The sequence below is a fragment of the Nilaparvata lugens genome, chromosome 7 (genome assembly GCF_014356525.2).
Source record: "Nilaparvata lugens isolate BPH chromosome 7, ASM1435652v1, whole genome shotgun sequence".
Lineage (NCBI taxonomy): Eukaryota > Metazoa > Arthropoda > Insecta > Hemiptera > Delphacidae > Nilaparvata > Nilaparvata lugens.
Window position 1 is genome coordinate 15,694,076 of NC_052510.1, and position 27,489 is coordinate 15,721,564.

The window sequence follows — 27,489 nt, forward strand, 5'->3', positions numbered from 1 at the left end:
CTCCATCATTCTCTCACATACACACAGCAAAATACTCTCCTCTCTCACTTCACACAGTTTAAATCAGTTTATTGCCAGACCTTTCTCTCTCTTTCTCTTCAAGTTTCGTTCGAGAAACGCGGACAAAATATCAAACTACAAAGAAAACGTACAAACGCATCTTCTTTTTCTTCTTCTTCTTCTTCTTCGTCTTTCCCTTCTTCGAATAGCGTCTTCTTCTGACGGTTATTGCTATTTGATTGTAGTTCGTCGAGTGAAAAAGGCATGAAATTATTTTCACTTTTTGCTCTTCACTCCTCCTCTTCTGCATCCTACCCTCTCACTCCCTCCTACACAATCACATACACTATATGCTTTGAGCGTTTTTCATCCTGACTAACCTACGTCTAACATCAATAACTTAAGAAGATTACAGCAATAACTAGTTAGTTACAGTATAACTATGACTGCATCCACTTCAAACTCCTCAAGCGGTATTACTCGCATCAGAGCAAAAACTTGGTGAAATAAATGTATAAAAACGTAAAATATAAGTTGTTGACTAGTAATCTAGTATGGAATGTCATAATGCCATCAACCATAAGTGAACAAAATGTTTAGTTACGGTAATGTATTGTTTTGAAAGGTCGGAGTCTGATAGTTATTGAAATGCAAGTGATAGTTCAATTGCAACGTCAATTTTCCGCATATAAAATGATGACATAAAAACGGGGATAGTCCTGGAAATTGGATGTAGCAATATGAAGTATCAAGAAGCTATACTGTACGATTGAAAATGTTGTTGAAAAGTTAGTAAAGTGAGAAAATAATGGAAGATGATCGTTACAGACCTACAGATTTATCTGACATTTCACAAACATCGTTTCCAAAGTAAAATCGTTTCCAGAGTTTTTTTTATAAATGTATTGAAAAAAATTGTTTGATGATTGATTTTCATCTCAAAACCAAGGAACAGTATCGGGATTCTACATTCCAATATTGTAATGTCGGTGCTTCGGAACTCTTCCACTGAAGATCGCTGAGGTCCTCTTCATTATTTATTTATTTCATTCCACATTATCTACGCACAAGCCCAAAACTTATGTGAACATCACTTTCAGAATAAAAATAATAGTAGCAATGATGTTGATTGACAATCATTAACTACTAGTAACAATAACAGAACAAAATTCACATAAAAAGTCATTCTGCACTAATATTTTCGGAGAATTAAATCACCATTTAAACAGTAAGAAGTTCAGCTTTCAAAATCAATACAAGTTTTCATGAAAAATATTTTTACAGTTTTATTCAGTGAAAATACAAGAATTAATAAACGCGTAATTGTTGTGGATCTATTTGATCAATTAACATAGCTATCAATAACCTATTCAATCTAGAGTATCAATAACTATTTTCTGCTCCATTGTTATGAGATCCCAATTTCAAATGCCTTGATTGCAACATTTCTCATCGTTGCAACACTTTTAATTCAACCAGATTTGCAAATCTACACAATTCTAAATAATTGAACAGTAATATTGTAAAAACAATAAAACCCCACGATGTAATAAATACAATTTCATCAGGAACAGAAGCATCAGACCCTTATTAAATTGAAAACTAAGGACACTTTCATACACATTAATGTCTGCAGCATCGTGTAACAAACTACACTAGTAGGCTACCTATAGGTTTTCCATATAGGGTAGCCGTGTACTTGGAAACCTTTCACCTATCATGCAGTCAGAGGCGGATATCGTGTGAAGAGTGGACGTCCTCTAGATCCTGAGAATCAGCTTCTTCCTTCACTTTTGCACTTCTCTACGACCTCTTATTTGTCTTCTTCTTCTTCTTCTTGTTTGTCTTTTTACTTTCCTTGCCCTACTACCATAGGTAAGGAAAGTATTGCTTTCCAAAAAAAATTAAGGTACCCAAATTTCAAGTTTTCTATACGTTTCAAGGTCCCCTGAGTCCAAAAACATGATTTTTGGGTGTTGGTCTGTGTGTGTGTGTGTGTGTATGTGTGTATGTCTGTGAACACGATAACTCCATTCCTAATTAACCGATTGACTTGAAATTTTAAACTTAAGGTCCTTATACAATGAGGACCCGACAATAAGAAATTCAATAAAATTCAATCCAAGATGGCGGAAAAAATGGCGGATAATTACAAAAAAACCATGTTTTTCACGATTTTCTCAAAAACGGCTCTAACGATTTTCTTCAAATTTATACCATGGATAGCTATTTATAAGCCCTATCAACTGACATGAGTCTCATTTCTGGGAAAATTGCAGGAGCTGCGTAATATTCTCGAGAAAAATGGCGGATAATTACTAAAAAACCATGTTTTTCACGGTTTTCTCGAAAACGGCTCTAACGATTTTCTTCAAATTTATACCATGGATAGCTCTTTATAAGCCCTATCAACTGACATGAGTCTCATTTCTAGGAAAATTGCAGGTGATGCGTAATATTCTCGAGAAAAATGGCGGATAATTACTAAAAAACCATGTTTTTCACGGTTTTCTCGAAAACGGCTCTAACGATTTTCTTCAAATTTATACCATGGATAGCTATTTATAAGCCCTATCAACTGACATGAGTCTCATTTCTAGGAAAATTGCAGGAACTGCGTAATATTCTCGAGAAAAATGGCGGATAATTACTGAAAAACCATGTTTTTCACGATTTTCTCAAAAATTACTTGACTGATTTATTTCAAATTCATACTCTGTATAGTTATTTGTCAGCTCCATCAACTGGCATGAGTCTCCTTTTTGGGAAACTAATGAGGGGTTCACCCCATCCTTGAGAAATGGACTTTGTAACCTCCTTCTCGTGCATGAGGTAGGTAGGTAGAGCAGTCTATAAAAATAACACATAGTCGAGACATTTCATCTGTAGAACAGCTGTTTTGACGACTTTTAAAAAATCATCGGATTTCACAATTTACACAAAGGAAAAAGTACTCTGAAAACAATTTATTATATACACACATATACAGTAGTCTGATCGTAGTTTCAAATAATTATGTTGCCGCCAATCGTCATTATGTTATTTCTCTAAATTATTGTCGTTTAAGAATGAGGCTCCCAGTTCAATGAGCAAGGAAAGTTGTGTGAGTGTACCACACCAGATTTTTCTCTATCCACTTCTCCTCTCCTCGGTGACAAAAGCTATCAGAGAAAGCCCATTCAAGTGTGGGAAGCACCCAGCCTATTTAAATATTATATCTACACATTCCACTAATGACAAGCTATATATATACAAATAGCGTCCTGGTGAAGTTGGAAGAAATAAGTGAAGTGCTCCTATCGGTACACGTTGATCACAGCGCATGCGCAAACACGTACGCACATTCACAAACAAGAGCCGGAAATAAGACAAGTGAACGAAAGTGGTTATCTATCACAAAAATCGCCAAATTAATCGTGAATGCCTCGGGGAGAACAGCATGAAGTGCCTCGGGAGTCATGAGAAGGAACCCAGGAGTCGTGAAGTGTCTTTAGATTAGAGTCTAGAGCCTCGAGAAACAACAACCAACATTTCGGGTTTAGCTTTAGACGTGTATGATAGTTGAGTGTTAATTGTGGAAAGGGCTGTTCATATATCTTTACTAATTGAATGAATGTAATAGATAAATAGAAGATTAAAACGAATCGTGGAATCAGGGGAATTTTCTTGTGTACTTCCATTCACAAACTATGCCTTGAAACTCTGTGCTCTCCGTTTTTAGTGCCAGAATCAATAAGTTTGCAATAAATATATAAACCTTAGATATGATTAATTGATTATGTAGAAACAAAAATACATATGGGAAGGGGAAGATTATGATTGGAGCACTTCATGATGTCATCACCTTCAACCCACAATGGAAAAATGACTGCTTAGCTTATATGGGAGATGAACAATTTGTAACATACTCTCCTACTATCAATCTTGTTTTTCTTGTGCACTTCTATTCACAAAATATGCCGTGAAATTCTACACTCTTCTTTTTTAGTGCTGGAATAATATTAAGTTTCAAATAAATGATATACAAACCATTCAAATAGATCATTTCCAATGTCAGATGACTCTTTCCTTCAATTTTATAAATAAATATAAAAATCATTCAAATGGGACAAAGCATTTTCAATCACAGAATAATTAAATGCAACTTATTATAATAATCTAATGGTTAGTAACGATTACAAATCACTCTCTAGTGCTTAGAGCTCCATATAAACGATATATATTTCCTTTAGGTACGGTACATCGATCAACCCCTTCATTTCTCACGCCAGTCACGCTTAAATATAGAAATCATGTGAGCTTCATAATCAACAAAAACCTTCTCTTCTCAATATACTCACATTCTTCTCAAGGTTACATTCGGAAATCAATTATTTGCCAATAAATGTTCAATGGATTCCAAAATCATTCAACTTAGATCAACAATACCATCTAACTCTTTCCTTCAATAAGTATCCGATTCAATAGATTCCATCAATAATAAATTCAATAACGAATAAAGCAAGAGCCTCAATGCTGGAAGGATAAAGCACATACCACACAATGCCATCTCACATGTATCACGACATACCGTACAAGTGTGGTGACACATCATGACACGAGCATCGAACAAGTAGCCACTGATAGAGTGGCCCAGCACCCAGCACTGAAACCACCTTCTGGTAATCGACTTTCTTCAGCACTATTACGTAGCTATATTCATTGGAAATTCAGCATCCATTATTTATTATTTGTCGGCAGAGCAAACAGTGATCGGACGGACAATCGCCATTATTGTCGCGATAAAAAGATGACGAGAAGAATGCCTTTGTCAAGTCCAGAGCTGTGTTCCGCACCACTGGCAATACTCTTATTATTTACAGGGCGCCTCTGTCACCAAACTCAAGGTCTCCGCGCACTGCAAACAAATTTGATCGGCTTTCTTTTTTGCTGCTCACTGATCTTGGATGGTCAACAACATCGCTACATTCGTAATTCATATCCTAACTCAAGTATAGATATCAACCGTGTAAACAGGTCTCTTTGAGGAGGGTGGTCAACATCGCTACATTCAGCGAATAATACTGAACTGATAGCTAGTATTACGAGCTAAAGTATATAATGTAATGGATGTATAACACTCATTTTGTGAAAGATTGGTAAATACTGTTAGATTCGTAACCATTAAATAGAAGTGCTCATCATCTTTGATATGGAGATTGTGGATGAGTTGACTCGAAAACTAGATACAGATCTGTTGATGTAATGGATGTCAGTCAGTTATGAATGAGAACTGATCAAACAGGATTTACAGACTGTCCCATTATTAATGGTAAAGACGATCATTATCTCTAAGAAGTAGAATGTAGAGACGATAGATGTACAAATCTGCATTTTATCTGTAGCTTATTTTTTGATTCGTATTCTCTGATGCATTGCTTATTAAATATTATGTACAAACAGTAACTGTATAGGTAGCCTATAAAAAACGTATATATGTATTTACGTTCAACAAAAGATTTCAAGTGAAGTTTAAAGTTTTCAATTCTTTTCTTGTACAATATCTGTTTGATATTCTTTTGGATTGTCATAACAGCTTTCGAATTATTTCAAAATTGAGAATATAATCGATATGTAACACTATCGGTTCCAAATATTGATTGATATAATTCCATAGATTGATACAATAGGCCTAAATAATTTACAATATCAGAATCATTTCTCCAATTGTAAATAGGCATCACTAATTCATCATCATTTCATCTATTTGTAAGCCAATTACTTTAGATTAAAAGTTTTTCTATCGATATATTTCACTTGTATCATGGAAAGTTGTATAATCAGAAAATGTCGAAGACATTAAAAAAAAAAAACAACCACTCACAAAAAGCAAATAATCGATCAGTTGAAAAACAGCCATAGTCAAGTTCAGTAGAGCAGGATGCGTAAGTTTAACGAAATTTGGAGGAAGCAGAGAAAGCTGAATGGAAATGGTAGACAGCAATTGAAAATTTAATAAGTGTGAACCGATGGAAGACAATAGTGGCTCTGCTCGGCTCGGATGCAGAGCAACATTTTTGTGACCAACGTCACCGGAACTTTCCCAAATTCCGAAAAAATTCAGTGGGAGAATGGGCTGGTGGTAAGAGTCACATCACAAACTAGAGATCTGTGTAAACAGTATCAATTTTATTGTAAACCGGAAATGACTATGTTGCAATAATTGTAATGAATTGAGATTTAAACTGTAATAATAGTACTGAATTATGGTACCGTACTGAGCAAATAGTAATCGTGTTCAGGATAAGATTTCTAATTTAATCTAAAGGATACTGATTTCTAATAATTCTTATCCAAGTTTATCCACTTTCATATACTTTATTTATAGATTAGCGAAATCAGATTGTAGTATAACATTGAAAATTGGAAATGATTTAAAAGGTGGATAAGAGATGATTGAGAATCAAAATGGCCGTCACATGGTAAGGAAGTGATAATCAATTATTTGCAATATTCTAATTGGAATTACATTATTTGTTAGATTTCATTTAATGAAATCTGAAAGTGGTTCAATGGAGATCAAAAACTATTAATACTGTAGTACTAATCTATTATATAATAGATACAAACAAGTAAGTATTTTTGAATGGAAACTAGAAAGATGTGGAACTGCAAGTAAACATGAGCTTGGTGTAGGAAATTGTAAACAAAAACATTCAAATAACTGCTTAGTCAATGCTATAATGGAATAATGCAATAAGGATATAAGGGATATCTCCAATAAAGCATTGAAAAGATAGCTTCAAAATTATATATGGAAAGCTTTAAAAGCTGCATAAGGAATATAGATTGGAAATAGCTTTGGACATGTGTTTATGAGACTTTACAGTCTCAAATAGTTGTTAACAACTATTTAAGTAGAAGTAATAAGCGACTCAAGACGAGAAAGTAGTGCTGCAACTAAAACGAAAACACTCAATACGGTTGTGTCAGAAAGTTAAGAACTATCTCATTCTCATATCCGGCTTAATGATGACTGTATTAAATGTAATTTAAAACCCAATTTCATTTGATGACAATGCATTTCGTACACTCATCATTCTTGTGGTCAGGAAGCTGACCACTTTACATTGGGTGGCTGGACTTGGAAAGTCAAAGTCAAGTGGTAAACTTTATCACATCTTGAAAAATCCATCTTCTAACTACTCAGTTGATGAATATGGTTCATTTACACATTCTACGGAAACTCATTTCCCATGTGGGATAGTACCATCCTACGAGTTCAAATCTTTGGTAATGGATGGTGATGGAGGATGAATGAAAAAACCCGAAAATGATAAATTGAATGACCAGAGAGAATTTAGTGACAACTGTAATTGTTGCAGTTGAGTTTCGAACAATTGGAAGGGGTGAGTTCGGAGTGCATAACTTCATAACACATTTAACACATGATGACTAATAATTGAAAAAAAATTTGCTGAGAATTTTATAAAAGATATAACAAAATGTATCCCGCTACAGTTTGATACTTTGCCTTGATTCAATGTATTAATTAACTTCATTTATACTTTTCAAATTCATTCTTCATTGCCCCAACTGCGGTTCTACTAGATTATTTCTTGTTTCCCGGTAAAGGCGAGGAACATTTTTATCAATTGAATCTTTTAAAATTTTCACTGCAATTTCAAAGTAAAAACTTCCATATGTGAATTATACTGTATTTTGTCTAACTGTGAGTTCATAGAATGTAATATCTGTCAAACTCTCCTTCCACAGGAAAGTTCTCCACTAGTTTGAATGATTGTAGTTGAATAAGATACAACTTAGATAGTTGGAGACAAATTGAATTGAATTGAATCGCTGCCTTTATTAAAAACCTTTGGTATTTTTATACCTCTATTAAAAACCTTTATTAAACCTTTTACCAAATTGATAGATGAATGATTGCAATTGGTTGTCATATTAATGAATGCTTGGTGTATCGAAAGCAAAGAGGATAGAGAAATTTATCTTCCTACCCTCCAAGAAGTGAACTTCTCATCCTCCTTGATTTGAGAAATAGTGAAAAGTTTGTACTTACTTGAGATTACTCGAAATTTAAAATATTTCTGATCCAATCTGGAACTTTGACTAATCTGAAAAATTTGGTTAACACTGTAAATTTGAAAACCTGGGGTGAACTTGAAAACTCTGTGTGCTGGAAAATAATGAATATCCAATTAGATATCCTTCTTATCTGAGTACCTATCGGATATTATCATAGAGATGTCATTCTCCCACTGTCCTTGTCCTTCCCCCGAATAAAGTAAAAGGAACTCATTACCGTAACAAATTTAACTGACAATTGAAAATATGATCTCCCCTTTTGTTGGTGGTCGTGGGTGTCCTTTGTCCTTTCCCAATTCCAAAGAAGACGAAACAGCGGTCTGGAATGAGGGTGTTGTATTTCACGGAGGTTGGGGAAATCGAAATTAACAGTTGGAGAGTACAATTGGCTGAAGAGTTCCATGTGAAAGAAAAAGTAGGAGGAACAGATAGAAAAGTTGTAGGAGGATGAAGAAGGCAACGAGATAGAAGTTGGACGAAGAGGAGGAAAAGAAGAAAAGGAAGAGAGAGAAACAAATTGTTGGATCCCTAAATCTTTAATTAAAATAAAAATGTCAGAATAAATATAAATTACATTTTCAAATAAAAAAATGAATATATCGAGCATAATATGCATATTATGCCAGTTCAGTAATGAAAGTATTTCTTATTGGGAGAGGGTTAGCATCACTGAGGGAAAATATGATTTGAAAGTGAACAGAGAAGTAATGAAAATTAAAATCAAGTTTCACCAAAGAAACAAAATTATGTCTGATACGAATAAATATTATTTCGAGAATTGAATATACGAGTATAATGGAATGAATGGAGAGGCCTTTACCACAATATGAGAATGTCAAGAATAGAAGAAAAACTGATCATAATTGGATGATCAAATCAATAAGTTAGTAAAAACTGGTTAAAAGTGATAAGAATCTCTCATGAAAATCAAGTTGAAACAATTATGCAAAACCTACTCAGTAATATCTCATGTAACGGATACTGATCCGTTATAATATCACTTATAACACATATCACATACATATAACACATATAACATAACATAATATCACATATAGCAAATAACGGATACTGACAGAAATCAGAATAGGCAAGAATACAAAGATTTGATTCAATCAAATAAGTAAAAGATATATAATAGCTGCTCAGTAACTTATAGAATAAATTAATTCTTCAATAGGCCTAACTACACGAGAAGAATTACTTGCAGCGAAGACTTGGAATTCAATAATATTAATGAAAACCTACATTAAAGTACTGGTAGAGACGAGAATTAAAATCCACTAGAAAATCAATCTGCTCTATCTGTCTAGTAATAATTAGAGTGAATAATTCATGGATCAGTACCGTACATAATCACGAGTAGAATTTTTCGTAAAAAAATAAAAATAAAATTAATTAATATCATTGATGAAAACTGTTTGATACTACAAAGATGAAAACTGAAATACATATAGTATACGAGTCCAGTAACAAATATAATAAATTAATTAAAGAATAGCTGCATTAGATTAAGTAAATTATTACTCGCAAAAACAAAATCAGAATTGATTCACCCACGAATAATGTATATGTGCTGTGATAGGATTCTAGAATGAATGAATCTATTCAATAGTGCACTGGAATAGGCCTGAATTGCCCAGTAAAGCGACTACTGCAATTGCGTGAGGCTTGCCGAGTCACAGTCACAGAGGTCAGGGTGGTCAGGGTCAAAATTGTGACCAGCCAGCAAGAAGAAAGCGACAGTGCAAGATGTCAGTTATGCTAATCGCCGAGACAACCCAACTGAACAGAGAAAGAGACTAAAACTCTCCAGCACAACCCAAGTAGACAGAGAAAGAGACTTGCTTCTGCAAGAGACTCTTGCTGCTACTGCTGTCAAGTTCATTGAAAACATCGCTAGAGAGGGAAAGAAATAGAGTGTTAGTGTAAGTGTAAGAGAAAAAGTGAGAGAGAGCTAGTGATGAGAGGAGAATGAATGAGAGAGGAAGACGAGATACGAGAAAGACAGAGTGAATGGGAATTAATTAGAATAATTTTGAATCATTAACGTATGAGTACATAGAATTCTAGTTTTCAACTGAAATTGACAATACAGACGGAAATTCAATGATTTTTATGTATAAGCCCGGTTTCCAAGACACTTTATTAAATCCAATAAGCCATTTAATTTGAAGATCCAATATAGATTTAATGAATCATTGGTCCAAGTGTCTAGAAACTTCATTCAAGTTACTTGAATACTACTATCAAAATTTGGAAAGGGAACAGTTTTGGGCTAGGCCTGTTAGTCCTTTTCTAATCATATTTGATTTGTGCATTGGTTAATGTAAATGAAAATAAGTGACCTAGAAACTGGGCCTGAAGAACTATTCCAAGATATGAAGATTTCTGAAGTAAAGATGAAATGCAATTAGATGATGATAATGTAATGTTGCGCTGCATTTACTTGAAACGACGATGATTGGACGTATGGAAGTATATTCTTCACAATGACATCCAAGGACAGAACCTTTTCAATAATTAGTTATTTTATTATAATTACATATAATGACTAACAGAATTATTGTTAACGAAAATCACTAACTTTAATCAAAATCGTTGAATGGGAGACAGAGAATATAGATGCCAGATGGTTTAGTTAGAAAAAGCTTCTAGGTCCCCATAAGAGCGCTGCAATTTCAAGTTTTTCTCGTTACTATAACAAGATAAGAGAGAGAAAGAGAGTGGATGAGTGAATGAAATGGGAAGAGACTATGACAAGATAGTAGAAAGAGATAGTTGATAGAAGAGAAGAGAGTAAATTGTAAAACTATTGAAGAAGAGAGTGAAACAGAAATTATGTAAATAGAAGAAACATAATGTAGTGAGAGTGAGTGAGTGACGCTCCAACCACTACAGAGAACACCCAGCTATTTACAAGATGGAAATTTAGCAATACAAGATACCTATTCACAAGAAAACCTGGAGACACGATCCTTACTATTTTACTGATCCGATTCTATATAAATGACTATGGAATCTAGTTTCCTTGAAGCATTATTTATCAATGAATACATTTGAAAACCTGTAGGATGAGATTAGATAGACCAGGTGTACGTACACCTTCAGGAAGATAGAATAATAATGTGGAACCTGTTTGTAAATAGATGGTTATTGATTAACCAGATCTGCTGCATGGGAAGGAAGTACTTATTTCCGAGTTTCCTTAGTGGGGAAATTGATAGTAGAATTCAAGATTGATCCACTAATTCATTTCAAATTACTTCATTTTGAATAATCCAAACTTCTTAGGAAACACAGTTTTAGATTAGAAAACAGTATTTTAGGAAGAAAGATTTTAGTTGAAGCATATGAAATCTGGAAGCTTCACGTTTTGACACCACGATGAGCCAACATGTCTTTAATTCCATCGAGAATATTGAACATGATGAGTAAGAAATATGATGAAGGTAGTCAGCATGGAAAAATTAGCCTCTCATTTACAATTATTTATTTCAAATTAATGAACACTTTTTCAGATCATCGGCACAGCTACAACTCTGTGTCATGTGTCTCCAATGAGTCATCATCAGCAGCCATTTAAAACAACTTAAAAAGAGGAATTCAATACATTACAATTCACAGATTACAGTATGAATAAAATCGAATTGGATTTCGAATCCAATTTGAAACGAAGATCCTAAGATACTCTCAGCTATCTGAACTCCAGGCACTGATCAAGAAGAAAGTTACAATAAAGGAGTGACACACCTTTAAATTAGAGAAGAATTTGATTGGTCAATAGGTTGAACAGCCACCATTTTACAACTTCAACCAATGAGAAGCAAGCAGCTCAATAACGTCACAACGTAACTTCTATTTGATTGGCCAATAGTCAAGTAGCCTTCATTTTCTGAGTCTGGCCAATCGGAAGCTGGTAGTTTGTGAACAACACATGGGATCTGAGTATTGGCCAATAATAGTGTTCCTTTCGTTATTTTATAACTACACCAGACACACCAGACAAATTAAAGTTACTAGCACTGGTACTAGTTACTCAATTAAAAATGGAATAAAATATGTTTTAGTTATTGAATGTTTGTGCACAGTAAATAGTTTCTTTTCTATAAACTGGCTACCATTTCCCTTATGATATGGGTAACTTGTGATCTATGTTTTAAATGACTTGTTAATTTTATTTTTGTATTTTTTAAGGCTGACTAATGAATAATAGTGATTTAAAAGGGATGTTTTTTGACGAAGTCGTTGTATTTTTTTGTAAATATTGAATGACTAATAAAATTCAATTCAATATCCAAATTTTCAACCAAATCAATTTATTCATGGATTCATAAATTATATTCGTGTCTTCATTGATATCGGGTTATTATTTAGGAAAATATTATCAGGTTCGTTTTTTTAACACGGGACCAAGTGTGAACAGGTTGACTCTTGATAAACCTGTAGATAACATGTTGGGATAGCAGCTTGTTCTTGTTAAAATATTAGGAAATATCCAAACATCCAATACACAATGAATTCAAGAAAAAAATTTCTCAATCATAATCAACTATATGTAGGCCTAACAGATAAGAGGTGAGTCTAGGTATCATAGACTCGTACTAACAAAAACGTCTTGCCTAATCTGTGCTCCTAACTTCAATATTCACTCGATAGTCTTGATTTGAGTATTTTAGTAAGAAAAGTTTGAGAAAAGTAAAATTTATTGACTGCACATGAAGCATGTTGAGCGAAAAGGTGTGAACACAATAACATTCTGTTTTTGAAAGGAATCTAGACAGAGAGGCTAGTGAAATCTGTCGAATAATCGGTTTTTAATGTTGGTTTTCTGTCAAAAATATGCCCTCCAGTGATTTCAGTTTGTAAACACCTTTAAAATCACACCTCTAACACTAAGCATTTCCAAGTGAAGTCGATTTTAAAAATCTTGGGTATTTAAACGTTTTCCAGAAACAATTAGGAACAAGTTTTGTAAGATAAATACTGTTGATCCTGATTACACTTGACCTTGCATAGTATTAGTTGCAAGTTCATGAATTAGCTTTAGAAACCGAGAGATGCTAGAAAGCAGAGCAGGTTTTTAATCAGTGAAAGAGTGATAATGAATAGTTTCACCCTTGTTACATATTTCAATAAGTGCAAAGTCCGGTAATAGATTGCCTCAAAACTATCGCTTTCATCTGAACGGATGAGACTACATGAAAACGTATTCTGTTGTCATTCTTCGAATTAACTATTCCTAATATCTCTTCTATTTTATTTGTAAATGATGGTATTTTAATATCATCTATGATAAATTTCTTGTCAATAATTATTTTGTAAATCTTTGTTTGTTATAATTTAAAATTTGTATATAAATGGAGGAAATTTCTGGAGGAATCCCAAGCATTCCTGAATAGAACGCGTCGTAAGCACATTAAACACTGTTTATAGACTCTGAATCATGTATTTGTGTTTATCCTTCAAATCAAATTCCCAATTTCCCTGAAAATATTTTATATCCCAATGATGGTATTTTAATGCAATGAATGATATTACTGTCAATAATGTCAATAATTTTGTTGTAAATTAATTTGGAATGAGTTTTCTTGTTTAAAATACTTTCAAATATGTAGATAAATGACCCCAAGAATTCCTGGATAGATCGCGTTGAAAGCAAAATAGACAGTATTTCTTAGACTCTGAATCAAGTATCTGTCAGAACTGCATATTGTAGCAAGATGAATAACAATTATTCAATAAATGCTTCTTGTATTTGATTAAAGATTATCATTACAGAGCATGAGAGTAGGATAGTTCTGTTTCACTATTCAAACAATGTTACGTAACCGGTATATTTCAAAGTTAAAACCAAAATGTCCAAAAACAGATATTGTATCGGAACAAATCCTACAATGTTTATAGAAATTGCATAACAATCAACTTCCGAACTTCCTTATTCGGTGAAGAGGATTAAATAATGCACACTTCCAAACATATGCAGATAACATAACAGGATCTTCTAGGATTTATTTTGAAAACAGGATACGATAGAATTTATTTTGAGAAGTCAAAGTGGACTCACCGAAGAGAAGTACGAAGTGAATTGGATGTGGACCGTGCACTCTCATCTTGACATGGAAGCTGGTTTCAACCTGAAATACAAAACAATATTCAGTAATTAACCCTCTAGCCTGACCTTTCTCTATGTTATGTATGCATTTCTAGTTCTAGCTACTTCATACGATAATCATGATTTGCTTCCTCAAGCAGTATTCTTCTTTTGTAAGCTATCTCATTAGAATGTTTAATTCAATTTATCTATTGATCAATGAACTCCTTTTTACGTCATAAAATATAATATTTTTAAATAAGTAAAATTCTCATTCTTGATTAATCTTCAGTTTGATATTTTGAAGTCATAGTGTATTTACAGTGTCACTTATGTAAAGAATGATCCATTGTGCCTTTTCGAGAAGCATGTATACACAGATCTTTACTGAGGTTCTTCAATTGTGACTAGGTATAATTTAGAATTTACACTCCTTTTCAAGTTGAATAGTGTATTACCACATCCTCCTCTATCAGAGGAGGCTGTACTATTACTCATCTTAATATTGCTCTTCACTGCTCTGAGTATCATCCTTTTATCCGATTCCCCATCCATGTAAACCTATTTTATGAACACTGAAATCATGAATATTCATGGTTGTGTTACTCAATGAACATTTTTCAATCAATCAGTACAGCAGTACAGTCATCCAATTGAGTAGTCCTTTCTCTCCCTCCCTTCACTGAAACTTTGAGGTATTATTTTGGAAAAACAGAAATGATTCAAACAGCAATAATAAATTAACATATGACTACTATAAGAGGGAAGACCTCACTGTAGTTCCATGTATAACTCCACATTTTGGGAAACATGGTAAACCAGAAATTCAGAGATTAAACTGAACGCAAAGCTTTGAACTTCAACTTTTGCTTCAAAAAGCTCTTTACCAAAACGTTTTCTATTTAATGAAATTCAAAACTGCACAGTTCCATAGAAGAAGTAAACCTATAGTATGAATTATTGAAGTCTAAATTTCAGGTCGTTTTTTGTCAACTCAAGCCGATCACTGTCACTTTATAATGTCTATTATCACTATTTTGCCCGGGGGAGAGTGTAAGAACAGCACAGTATGAGAGACTGAACAGCGTCACATAGCTTCACGATAGCTCAAGTTAACAATGAAATTTGGAACATAAACGCCCTATTATACCATGGGATATCTCCTTATGCTATCTATTCTCTATGACAATACATAGAAATCAATTAAAATGGTGAGTATACATCTTAAATTTCAACCTATCAATCAACTCTTCATAATTTGGCAATAATATTCAATGGATAATTTCAAGCATTATTCAAACTTCATGACAAATCAAATGTCATATCATTTGTGAGAATGTATACAGAATTTACTACTCAAAATATTGAAGGAATGATTGAAAATCGTAACCATTACATAAAACTCTCATGTACTACTTCTTGAGTTTTATTCTTTCTTGAACCCTTTTTTCAATTTCCCAGCAATAGCATATTGCAATGTATATTAATGTGGGCAGACGGTTGATAGGAATTGGTATGATATTGACAATTTTATATTTTTTTCTAAAAATGTATTAATAAACAAAAATAACAAGTTTATTTATTCTCTAAATAATATCTACATTTCAAACAATTGTTTGACCCACTGTAGGCCTACTACCATTGGACTTCAACTATTTTGACTTCCGCACAAGAGGAAAACAAATATCTGGATAATAACCTGAATTTTGCGACAGTATTAATCTTGATCGATGCTAGAACCTGTAGTACTTATTCATCCTGATCAATAGAATACCTCTATCAAACAAAACTGTCTTGGGTAATAGGATACCTTCCACCTTAGTACCGGAAGAAAGCAGAAAGCAGACTTGTTCGAGAACAGGATAGAGGAAAGAAACGTGATAAACTAGGAAGACAGCGAAAGTTGATGTTTTTCCTATCTGACAAAAATCCAAGACCGGTTCGTCCTCAACTTAATTTCTGGAGTCAATCAGCTGGTGTCACACTCCCAGTGACCTCCACAGCTAAGTTCAAGGTCAGGTGGGTATCAATCTCCGACAATAATTTCACTTTCTTCTTCCGCGTTTGTAGGAGAACGCTCACGCCAATTAAAAGCTCATCAATTTATGACAAAGATGGTATCATATGGTAAATGGTTGCTTCTTCTCTTCCTCAACTTGAAAGTTGAACTTTTAGTAAGATCACACTTAGAATTACACAGTGTGAATATTATGAATGTGAAACCCCTTTTCGATTATGTGATACATTCGATTCATATTTTGTCATATTGTCATCTTAACAGAGAATCATTTATCAAATGAAATATAAGGAAAATTTGGTTCGTATTGTAGAGATTGTGCTGAGGGATGGTTGTGGAATTACTAATTGTTCAAAATTACTGATGACAAGATATATTTATACACTAACGAATCTGAAATATTAGGATCTTGGGATGATATGGGGTTAACTTCTTTCACTTTGGTACAGTATATACTATTGAAAAAGTTGTTGGTGGCAAAAACCGTTGGTCCTAGCGCTCCTAGCACCTTGGTGAATAGCTATAGACGATTTTATTCCAGTTCAAAGAATTATTATGAGCATGTTAATTTCACTGCAGTAGGATATTTGTAGTCGAGAAATTACAGTATATTGTTAGCACAAGTATTTTTTAATATTGAGAATTCATTTTTATAAGATTCTTTATATCTGTTTTCAAGTGATTTCCATTTAGGACTGGTTTCTAAGACACTAATTATATCTAACATACTTTTATACCTATCGATTTAATGGTTCATTAGATTTAATAAGTGACCTAGAAACCGGGCCCTAGTAAATAACATAGAATTCACAGTTTCGTTGATTACGAATGAAATAATGCTCGAACTTGTCAAGAAAAACCTTCATTCATTTCGACTAAACATTGAAACAGGATCGTCCAATTAATTTGGTTATTAAAAAGATAGAGTATAATAGGGGTTACAATATTGCAATAGAGATCCTAGAAATCAACTATAAGTTCATTAATGATAGTTCATGGACACTAGATTCAGTCAACAAAAAAATAAAAAGAGCTCATCCTGTTCTTAATATCAGACGGCAACCTTGACTGAAGAGCTATCATAGGAAATCGTGTCTTCTGCCTCCTACTACGTTACCAAGTTGTACCTACAACGCACAATAACCGTTAGCATTTCAGCCGAAACAAAACTGAGATGCAAAATTGCGCTTCTGCTCGGATGCTCTGATGTTGATGTTCATGATCATGATAATAGAGATAATGAGATTCACAAAATTCTCGCAGAACGTAACAAAACATGGCTTAAATGCAGGCGCATAGCACTGGAAGTCCTTGTACCGGTACACTGGGCATGACTGGAGGAAGGTTCTGTTCTATTATGTTACTAAACAGATGCACGTTAGTATTTTAAGCTCAACAAGTAAACTATGATTCATAGGGAATGTGAGGTAGTATTTTGCATTTTGCAGTTAGAGGTGGTAAAAAGGTATTATTATTATTCTAGGTTCTAGGTAGCATTAGGTAGCCGTATGGTGAATGTAAAATACAATAAATTACCAATGTACCTAGAATACAAAATGTATTCTAGGTACCTTGTAAATTACTGATTGAATAGAATGTACTGAAATAAAACAGTACAATGGAATTTATATTCCTCAGTAGCAAGGACTTACATTCTCCACCCCTAGGCAACATTCTTGGAGAATATGGTATTTTATATGAAGGACTGTTTCATGAAAAATGGGAGATTATTTTCTTAGTGGCAGTATCTTTCATGGAGTGTACTGCACTAGTTCCAGGAAGTTATTACTCTTATCATAGATGATGAACTGAATGTAAAATACAGCAAAGAATTGTCCTTCACATGTGATTTGAATTTTGTAATTTAATAAGAAAAACTATTCCAAACTGCATGGTTTTTCAATGAGACGTTATTTTATCATGATGTACAGTGTAAGCTATTCGATGATATTATTCAAGTAGAAATCTCTTACAGTGTGACTCCTATGATATTATTAAAGTGGAAATAACTTTAAAAATAATATTTGTAATTTGTTTTAGCTTCTATTGGTGGAGAGTCCCTGACGAAAGTTTCACCTTGCTTGAGTGAATAATTTAAGCCGTTAATAAGCCTTACAACTGTCATACTTCAGCCGGGACCGACAATTCAACGTGCTCATCCGATAACACGGGAGTGACCTGGTCAAATACGTTTGGTTATGAGCGGGGAAATAACTTTAATGTCATGAGATGCAGTTGCCTTCTGGTTGGCTGATACGAAGGACGATGATGAACTATGAGAGGACTTATACCTTTCGGTGGATTCCGAACCACAGGTGAGCGATTAACAATAAACTCATGACCATGTAGTGGAGTCATCACAAAGTCGTGACATGTTCAACGGGAGTTGCAGCCAAATGTCTTTTAAGTTGATAATCTAATCTTATCTGAGCTATTGGATGGATATCAATGCGACCACTTAGCCAAACATTACCCAAAAAGCTATTAAAAGGTATATACACATATATTATTTGTTATACTATTAGTGTTTCATACCGCTACAGGTTTCACAGATAGTGGAGATATCATGCAAATCATGAATTCATACAAATAATAGAACCAAGTACTCTGAGGACCGTATTTTGAGGTTTTCTTTCAACGATGTTGAAACCATAGGAAAATAGTTCCACTTCCCTATTTACTCTTTGGTAAAACACACTACTGTTTAAATGTTTCTTTAAAAGTCGTCAATTTAACGAGAATCATATAAATGACGAATGCTGGATTGCTGGTGATACCTGGTATCCTAGTTTCTATTATTTTTCTGTATTTTCATGATAATGGTAGCTACACCTGTCTTCCAGCGTACCGATACCACTCATGTCCGCTATTTGTGTGGGGTAGAGGAGAGGTGGTGGGATAGATCACATGACGGACATGTGTGGCATGCACCATTCTTGACTGTTGTCATCCGTGATCGGATCAGAGTGGGATCGGAACACTGCAGTGTGTCCCCGGCTGTACTGAAGTATTTTGAAATGGTACTTTTCGTTTTCAGTAAAATCTACAGTTGTGTGAGTGAACACTGAGATAGTTGTAGTGCGAGCATAACCGTTGCCTAGACGACCTTGAGATGTGCCCATCCTACTCTACTAGCTCATCTCAGCCATTTAAACCATCATCATCATCTAATGATCAACAACTGACCGTTATTATCAGAGAAAGGCGCTTTTCGTGGCTTGTCTCCGCTCAACCTTCGCATTCTCGTGCCATCCTATCATCGATTCCATCCTTCTCCTTCTCCTCTTCCTCCACCTTCTTCTTTTTCATCTTCTTCTTCTTCTACTACTACTTCTACTTCTTTCTCTTCTTTTCCTCTTATTTTTCTCCTTCTACTTCGTCTTCTGTAATTCTTCCTTATCCCTCTCTCTTTCCTTCTTCTTATCCTCCTGATGTTTCAAATCCTCTCTATCTTCATTTTCAACCTCTTTACTATTTTAAAGAACAAGCAAGCAGAGATAGGACAAATTTAACAACTAGAATCTCCCATTACTCCAAGCACTGCTGATCATTAGTGATTGACGAGCTAACTTCTCGGTTGATTAAATCTTTGATTATTTGAATTATATCAAATTAATCTCCAATATTCTACAGAATATTCCTTACTAATAATATCCTTCTTCATCATCATCTTCTAGACTTCTTCTTCTTCTTCTACTACTTCATAATTTATTCTCCTCCTTTATATTATCTTTATCCTGCAACTCTCTTTCAAAGATCAACACAGAATTTCCTTCTACAGAATATTGAAAGATTCCTCATTAGCATAAATAATAGTGATATCATCTATGTTGAAGAGGAAAAGTGTACGACCCTGAAGGGTTCCAGTATTCAACTCACTTCACCTAGATTCTCCATGATCGTTAATATTTTCAGATTTAGCCTAGTCTTATTGTTATTGTTTATAGACTCTAGTCTGTGAGCTAAAGACAGCTCTAAATGAACTATACTCGTTCCATTACAACCATTGTTTTTGCTATCTGTTGGAAGTGATCTATAGGCTATAGATCCTTAGTGATCTAAGGATCTTAGTGATCTTAGGCCTCTTTGGGTTACAAAGATTGTTATTATACAAAACTTCAACTTTTACTTGCATTGCTGAACTAACCTTGTTACTATTTAAACCTGTACGCCTACTTACTTTTGTAGTGAATGGAGTTGTTAATGTTCTATTGTAATACAATGATGATCAATGGAGTTTTAGTTTTGATGATCCATTATCCATGATGTACAATTTGAACTATGGATTTTCTAGCTTTGGACGTTGATCTTTCTATTTACGGACACTGTACCTCTGATTTGTTATAGAGCAGACAATATCAAATGATTTATGGTAAAAATAGCGTCAGGTACTTTATTGAATCTTTTTTATAGAGGGGAATGGCATATTTTTACAATTACGATCACATTTGTACTTCCACTACAATTCCTGTAGAAGGGTTCTAAAATTGGAAACTAGACTTACCCTGTGCTTGCTTTTTGAGTTCACTTTTAAAATAATACGTATTTTGCCGAAACCACTAAATTCTCCATGATCGTTAATATTTTCAGATTTAGCCTAGTCTTATTGTTATTGTTCATAGACTCTAGTCTGTGAGCTAAAGACAGCTCTAAAGAAACTATACTCGTTCCATTACAACCATTGTTTTTGTTATCTATTGTAAGTGATCTATAGGCTATAGATCCTTAGTGATCTGAGGATCTTAGTGATCTTAGGCCTCTTTGGGTTACAAAGATTGTTATTATACAAAACTTCAACTTTTACTTGCATTGCTGAACTAACCTTGTTACTATTTAAACCTGTACGCCTACTTACTTTTGTAGTGAATGCAGTTGTTAATGTTCTATTGTAATACAATGATGATCAATGGAGTTTTAGTTTTGATGATCCATTATCCATGATGTACAATTTGAACTATGGATTTTCTAGCTTTGGACGTTGATCTTTCTATTTACGGACACTGTACCTCTGATTTGTTATAGAGCAGACAATATCAATTGAATAATGGTAAAAATAGCGTCAGGTACTTTATTGAATCTTTTTTTTAAACGAGAAGAATGCCATATTTCTATTACAATCACGTTTGCACTTCCACTACAATTCCTGTAGAAGGGTTCTAAAATTGGAAACTAGACTTACCCTGTGCTTGCTTTTTGAGTTCACTTTTAAAATAATACGTATTTTGCCGAAACCACTAAATTTTCAATGATTCCATTTTCTTTGAACTATGAGAACAGCAGTTATTCAATGGAACCATCATAATACTCCAATCATAAATATTGACAACGAGAGATAATTTCGGAGACAGAGCTGAAACGCCGTTAAATCATGCAACCAGTATTTTGACTCTGTTGTATTCTGTATTCCCCATTTTTGACCAAAGTGTGAAATACGCTAATAAAATCTTCACCTGTGGGAACACTAACATTTGTTTTGGCGCTAACAACCAAATTGACCAAATATTAAGGCCACACGGGTTGTCATTAATTCTGAAAGTTCTTCGATATTTGAGTACTTTCAATGTCACTGTATGTATTGCTTATTTATATCTGATACTGAGTAATGAGAAACATCCCAATGAAGTTTTCAATTTCACAGAGATATGAGAAACATCTCATTAGCGTCAAGCACAGCGAGATGATCTTCTTCAATCATGCATAAAGCGTATGACCCTGATTATTATTTACACTTTTACTTTAAACTAACAAGCTTCAGTTTACTGTGGCCTCTACCCCTCTATTACTAAGAAATAAGGTTTAATCAAGTTTCCAATCCCACACAGAATAGAAGTATCATTACTCAAAATCCAGCATGAAGAATAATGGTGAAATCATCTTCATATCATGTGAATGACCTTGGGAGCTATTTTGAACTGTTACTTGGTGCTGGAATATGGCTGATTTTTGCCTCCATTACAATATTCGTCCATCCATCTTGATCCATGACTTCTCCGCTCACATCTACCAGTCCACGTCCTGTTTCATTCTACACTTTCGGTTCAAGCATGACCTTCAATTTTTTCTTGTTAGTTCAGTTCTCTTCAGATCCTTTTGCTTCATTATATGTATTATTCGCATAAATCAATCAATGAATCAACTTTAGTGTACATAACACCACACATTTACTTAAGTCGATTTTCAATTATGTATTTTGCGATGGACAATTTTTGTAGATGTGAAGAGACGTTGATACCACGGATGTCTGTGTTGATACATTATACATTTTCAATTCAGGCTTAATCCTGATAAGTTTGCATCGAACTTTTGAAACCTTGAGGCTCGGTTGCACAGAAGCCTGTTGAATTTTGATTAAATGCCAGGAGAACTAGCCAGAGAAGACTTTTCCAAAAAGAGGTCTTCTCTGATTAGTTCGCGTGGCATTTGATAACGATTAAAATTTAACACTTTTAAGCTTTTGTGCAATCGGGGCTCAAGGTTAAAATTTGAGCTTTTCGTAAACCGTTTCGGAGCACGGGGTATATACTAGTAGATAATGATAATTATACGCAAGATATGATAGTAATAGATATTTCCAGAATTCAATATTATTAAACTTATTGTTGGAAAAGGAAACCCACATGATTTTTCAAGTATGAAATTCAAGGTGTGAACAAAACAGGGTGTGAACATGATTTTTCAAGTATGAAAATCAGGGTGTGAATAAAGATCAACTATAATGTAGAGCATTCTCAGCCACTAGCACTTCATTGAAAAAAAACGCCACTACAAAGAGACAGAGATAGAATACATTATTTAACAACCAGATCTTGCGATTGTGTACTTCACGAAAAAACGCATCCACAACCTAGCAAACTTTATTATAAACAATATTACTGCATTCCACTATGAATGTCTATGCTAATGTGGATGGTAAACCGGTACTTGTATTCATTCCATTGATGGTAACAGTAAAAGTGAATTGAGTGTTGGCGAACCAGTCATGCAAAAGCATATTACTATTACGGTACATATTGTTTGCTTGCTTTTTTCAGATTATAGGAATTATTTTCTATTCTCTAGGGAATTTTCCCATCGGAATTGAGCATGGAATATCAGCTTCAATATTAGAAAAGTTTTACAACAGCCAATACTTTATAGTGAGACTTTGTGACTATCAAATTAATGAAAGCACTACCCAGTTTATCACTTATTCATACATAACACTAAATTATCATGTTTCACGATCATTTTTTTCAAGAGATTTAAGACACAAATAGCGAGATAAGATTCCTTCCAAGGCATTCTTGCACAACTAAACGTGGTATAGAATATTATTTATGAATACTGTAATTAATTTTTTGTACTTTCCAAGAAACATAATAAAGTATCTTAATAACACTATATTAAATTTAAAAAATGAAACCTACATTTTCCTACATAATAATTTCTATTCACTTTGGATTTTTAGTTACTCTTCATATCTCCAAGCTCGTTTCTTAATCGATTAAGGCTCAGAAGAAATAACTGTAAATATTTTTCACCTAAAGGGTTTCCCAACCCGATCGTGATACAGCTACATCACTAGGTATTTTTAATGCTGCCTTGAGATGTAAATTGAGATACTGATCACTCATAAAATTAGAAGACACTTTCTTAGTTGATAAACTTAGGTCAAAGCTAGTTAAATTAGTTATAATCGACATTGCTATCAATTCGAAATTCTGTACTTATTAAATTCATCTAAATTAGAAATTTGTAGTTTTTTGGACTGAGAAGAGAGTTTTTAAATTCTGCGTAAAAGACTAAGCACAAGGATTGCTTTATTATTATTTCTCTCACAGTTTATTTCATATTTGATGTCATCTTTGCAATTAAGAACAAAGAATGAAGAATTGTACTTCGTCACTCTCCTTTTATTTATTAAGAATCTCCAATTATGCAAATGATACCTCTTCTAGCAGTTATTTGGAACAATTTAATGAAAATTCTTTAATTTCATTTAAGAATACATTTTTTGTTAGTCATAGCTGTTACTGAATTACCTCCCATTCAATCTTCCAAAACTATCATACACAGCATTGCAGTATGATAAAAATTCTTCAACAATTCTCCTCAATTATTCACACAAGAGTTGCAAGCAGAGCTTTATGTACTCATCAATTACATAATGCACTCAGATTACCGTTTTTAATGAAGGAAAACTCCACGCCCTTTGATCTCACAGCATCCATTCCCAAAGCAATAACCGGCAGATTATGAGTGCTGTGACTCAGTTTCGTTATTGGAAGACCATACAAATGTTACATTCTATAATCTCTGCATACAACTAGTTGGAAAACCAATTTTGCAACGGCAGGCAATATCGAGCTACGGAAGCTGCAGCTCGGTAATAATTGCCACTATGTGGACTTTCAAATGAGCAATGCAATGACGGGACCCAATCCGAACGGTGATTGCAACTTTTAACGATAGCAAACTCGGTAGACTTATCTTGTGCTAGACTTTTATGTGGTCTGTTGTCTGTTGAAGAGGAGTCTCTGTGAGTAAACCGGGGATTAAATGACGGGCGCAATTGAAGTTAGAGGTGAACGAGTGTGGAGAGAGATGGTGAGAGATGGAGCGAGAGAGAATAGCAGGGAATCTGCCAAGCTGTGGGATGGTGCAAGAGAGAAAGGTCCCAGGCATCCCACGGTTCACTCCAGAGTCTCTCAGCTGCATCTACAACCTCAAATCCAACAGAAATACTTTTTCGCGTTTTTGTCCAATCAGTGCGCATGCGCTAAACGACAATAATGACACGCCTCAAAAAACTGTTTTTTCATGAACACTTTAGCAAAACTATCATTGGAAATGTATGCTATAAAATATTTATTATTTATCCACCAAGTGATTACTTTGCTTGTGTATGAAAATGCTTGCTTGAAGAGTTCTTTTGAGGTTTCATTCTTCTATGTATGATTTGTAAATTAGTGCATATGTGCCAAACCACATGAAGTGTTTTTCAGGCGTTTTTGCACTAACAGCTCTGGATTTCATAACCAATAACTGCTTTACGAAAAAATGTTTTAAGTGGAGCCTTTAGGGCCAAGCCACATGGAGTGTTTTTGCACTGGCAGCGGACAAGTTGGCAGGGCAGGAAGCTCTCCGATTCGCTAATTATCAGCTGATTGGGTTGGTGTTCGGGAATTAGCTGATAATCAGCAAATCGAAGAGAGGACTCGTTTGCCGCCAGTGCAAAAACGCCTCAAAAAACGTTAGCAACGTTAGTAAAGCAGTTATTAGTAATGAAATTAAGAGCTGTTAACTACTTCATAACTAATTATAATAACATAGTACCAATCAATAGTTAAGTTAGCATCACCAGCGTCCTGTACTTTCATTTCTTTGACTTTAAGTTTATTTGACTATAATAGTCTAAATACTATTACCTATGTGAATTAGCTTCGGTTTACTAGCAGAGAGATTTATGATGCTTGAAAGCATTATTTTAAATCTTTATTACTTTTCCACGGATTATTCTTGTTTTCTTTGCTTTTACTAATCAACAATCAAATATCTGTTGTTAATCAATAAGATCAGTTTCATCCTTCCAGACTTCAAAAAATGTCCAGGCTTTCATAGCTTGTTCGTACCTACTGGAATGGGTCCAGATTGGCGAACAGTTTTCAAAAACATCAATCTCGTTAACCAAATTAAAACCTGTACATACAGTAAAACTGGAGCAAATTGATGTAGTGGAAACATTCCAAATCCTATTTGGAAAGTTTATTTAACTTCAAGTTTAACGCAATATGAAGTATAAACAAAACACAACCATGTGCAAGCAAGCATAACCTGAAACAACAAATGACAGCAACAACCAACAGGTCCTGCCCTAATGACAGCTTGACTGACTGACTGCAGCGCTACACTTTCGACTGGTAGCGAGGACTTGAACCAGGAAAACTCGATGAGAAAAATATTATTGTATACCGTGTGTTCAAAAAGTCTTGGAACCATCAAAATTTAACACACCAATGAAGATGAGGAGCTTAATTGGGCAGCAATTGGCAAGCAAGCAATTGGACAACAATTAATCTTTTGCGTTAAGAAGCAATTCCAACCCTCATCCCCATGTGATATTATTTAGGGGTTGCAACTCAAGATTTTCACATGTGACCCCCCAACCTTGTGATACATCATTTCAAAGATCATATTCAGGGAAGTAGCAGTTCATATGTCTCCTATCCAAAAAAACCTTGATAAAAATTCATTACGACATTAACAAAGGCATACCGTAGGTTTGTGTTGAAACATCAGAAGCAATCAAAATATTTGAAGTCTAGAAAGGAGTGAACAGGAATGGAAAACAGATGAAAGTCCATATATAATTATTTCCTAAAGAGCTTGAAATGTTAGTTTTGTAAAGGTGAAAAGTAACCGAAATTAAAAGAATTAATGGAATAATTTTTAATGAAAATAAGATTTCAAAAGAAGTAATACCAAGCACAATGAAGAACAAACAGTTCAATAATTACTGATAGAGAATTCAAAACCAGTGGCAGGATTTATTTTATTTATTTATTTATATGGCTTTTATCGGCAGAGAGATCCTTTTGGATGTTCTGCCTTGCCGTATTACTGCAATGTCATTTCCTATCAGCACTCAAGTTTATAGATTATGTATTGGGTTCTTCATGTTTTCTCACTAAAAATTTGCACTTTGACTCCCTGAGTTTTTATTTTATGAATTTTGAAATCCAGAAAACCTATTTCTAAACACAAATTCACATCCAGCTGCAGGATGAAACAATAAGAGAAGTAATTGATTTTAAACTATTTGTGAATATATTTTTGGCAATAAATTCAAATTTCATAAAAGCATGAGAAGAATATTTGGTTAACTTCTCTTAAAGATCAATCGCCACTTGTTTAGAAAGATTGATTGGAAAATTAGTCAGTTGTGCTTCATGTTATTTCTTCTAACGAAAACATGATCAATTCCATAAAAAATAACGTAGTAATATGAGTGAAATTTTCCATATTACTGCGTTTTTACTTTGTGGATTTCAAACATCGATACATCCATTTTACTGATATGGTTATGATAAATATGGAAATTTCATTTCATTATCTATTTATTTCTTATTGATTTCCCATCATCGTTGATCTATCACAATCTTGTCAAATTTTATCAACACGTGATAGTTAGCCAAAGACCGAAAAGTAGTAAAAATCTACAACGAAAGAAGGGGCAAAACGAAGAGATCTTAACAACTCAAATGAACCCGCACTTGTAGGTAAAGTTTTCGCATTCCTCCCATTTCTTCGGTTA

General features: G+C 34.0%; 1 protein-coding gene across 4 annotated transcripts in view; it reads right to left on the reverse strand.

Annotated features, from left to right (window-relative positions):
- The window catches only part of LOC111045081 (GATA zinc finger domain-containing protein 7-like), a 137,414-nt gene that overhangs the window by 42,309 nt on the left and 67,616 nt on the right, over positions 1–27,489 (reverse strand). For all 4 annotated transcript variants that reach the window (XM_039432161.1, XM_039432164.1, XM_039432162.1 and 1 more), the window contains one exon: positions 14,153–14,222. In XM_039432161.1, coding sequence (XP_039288095.1) covers positions 14,153–14,222 — 70 coding nt within the window. The remainder of the gene's footprint in view (positions 1–14,152; positions 14,223–27,489) is intronic.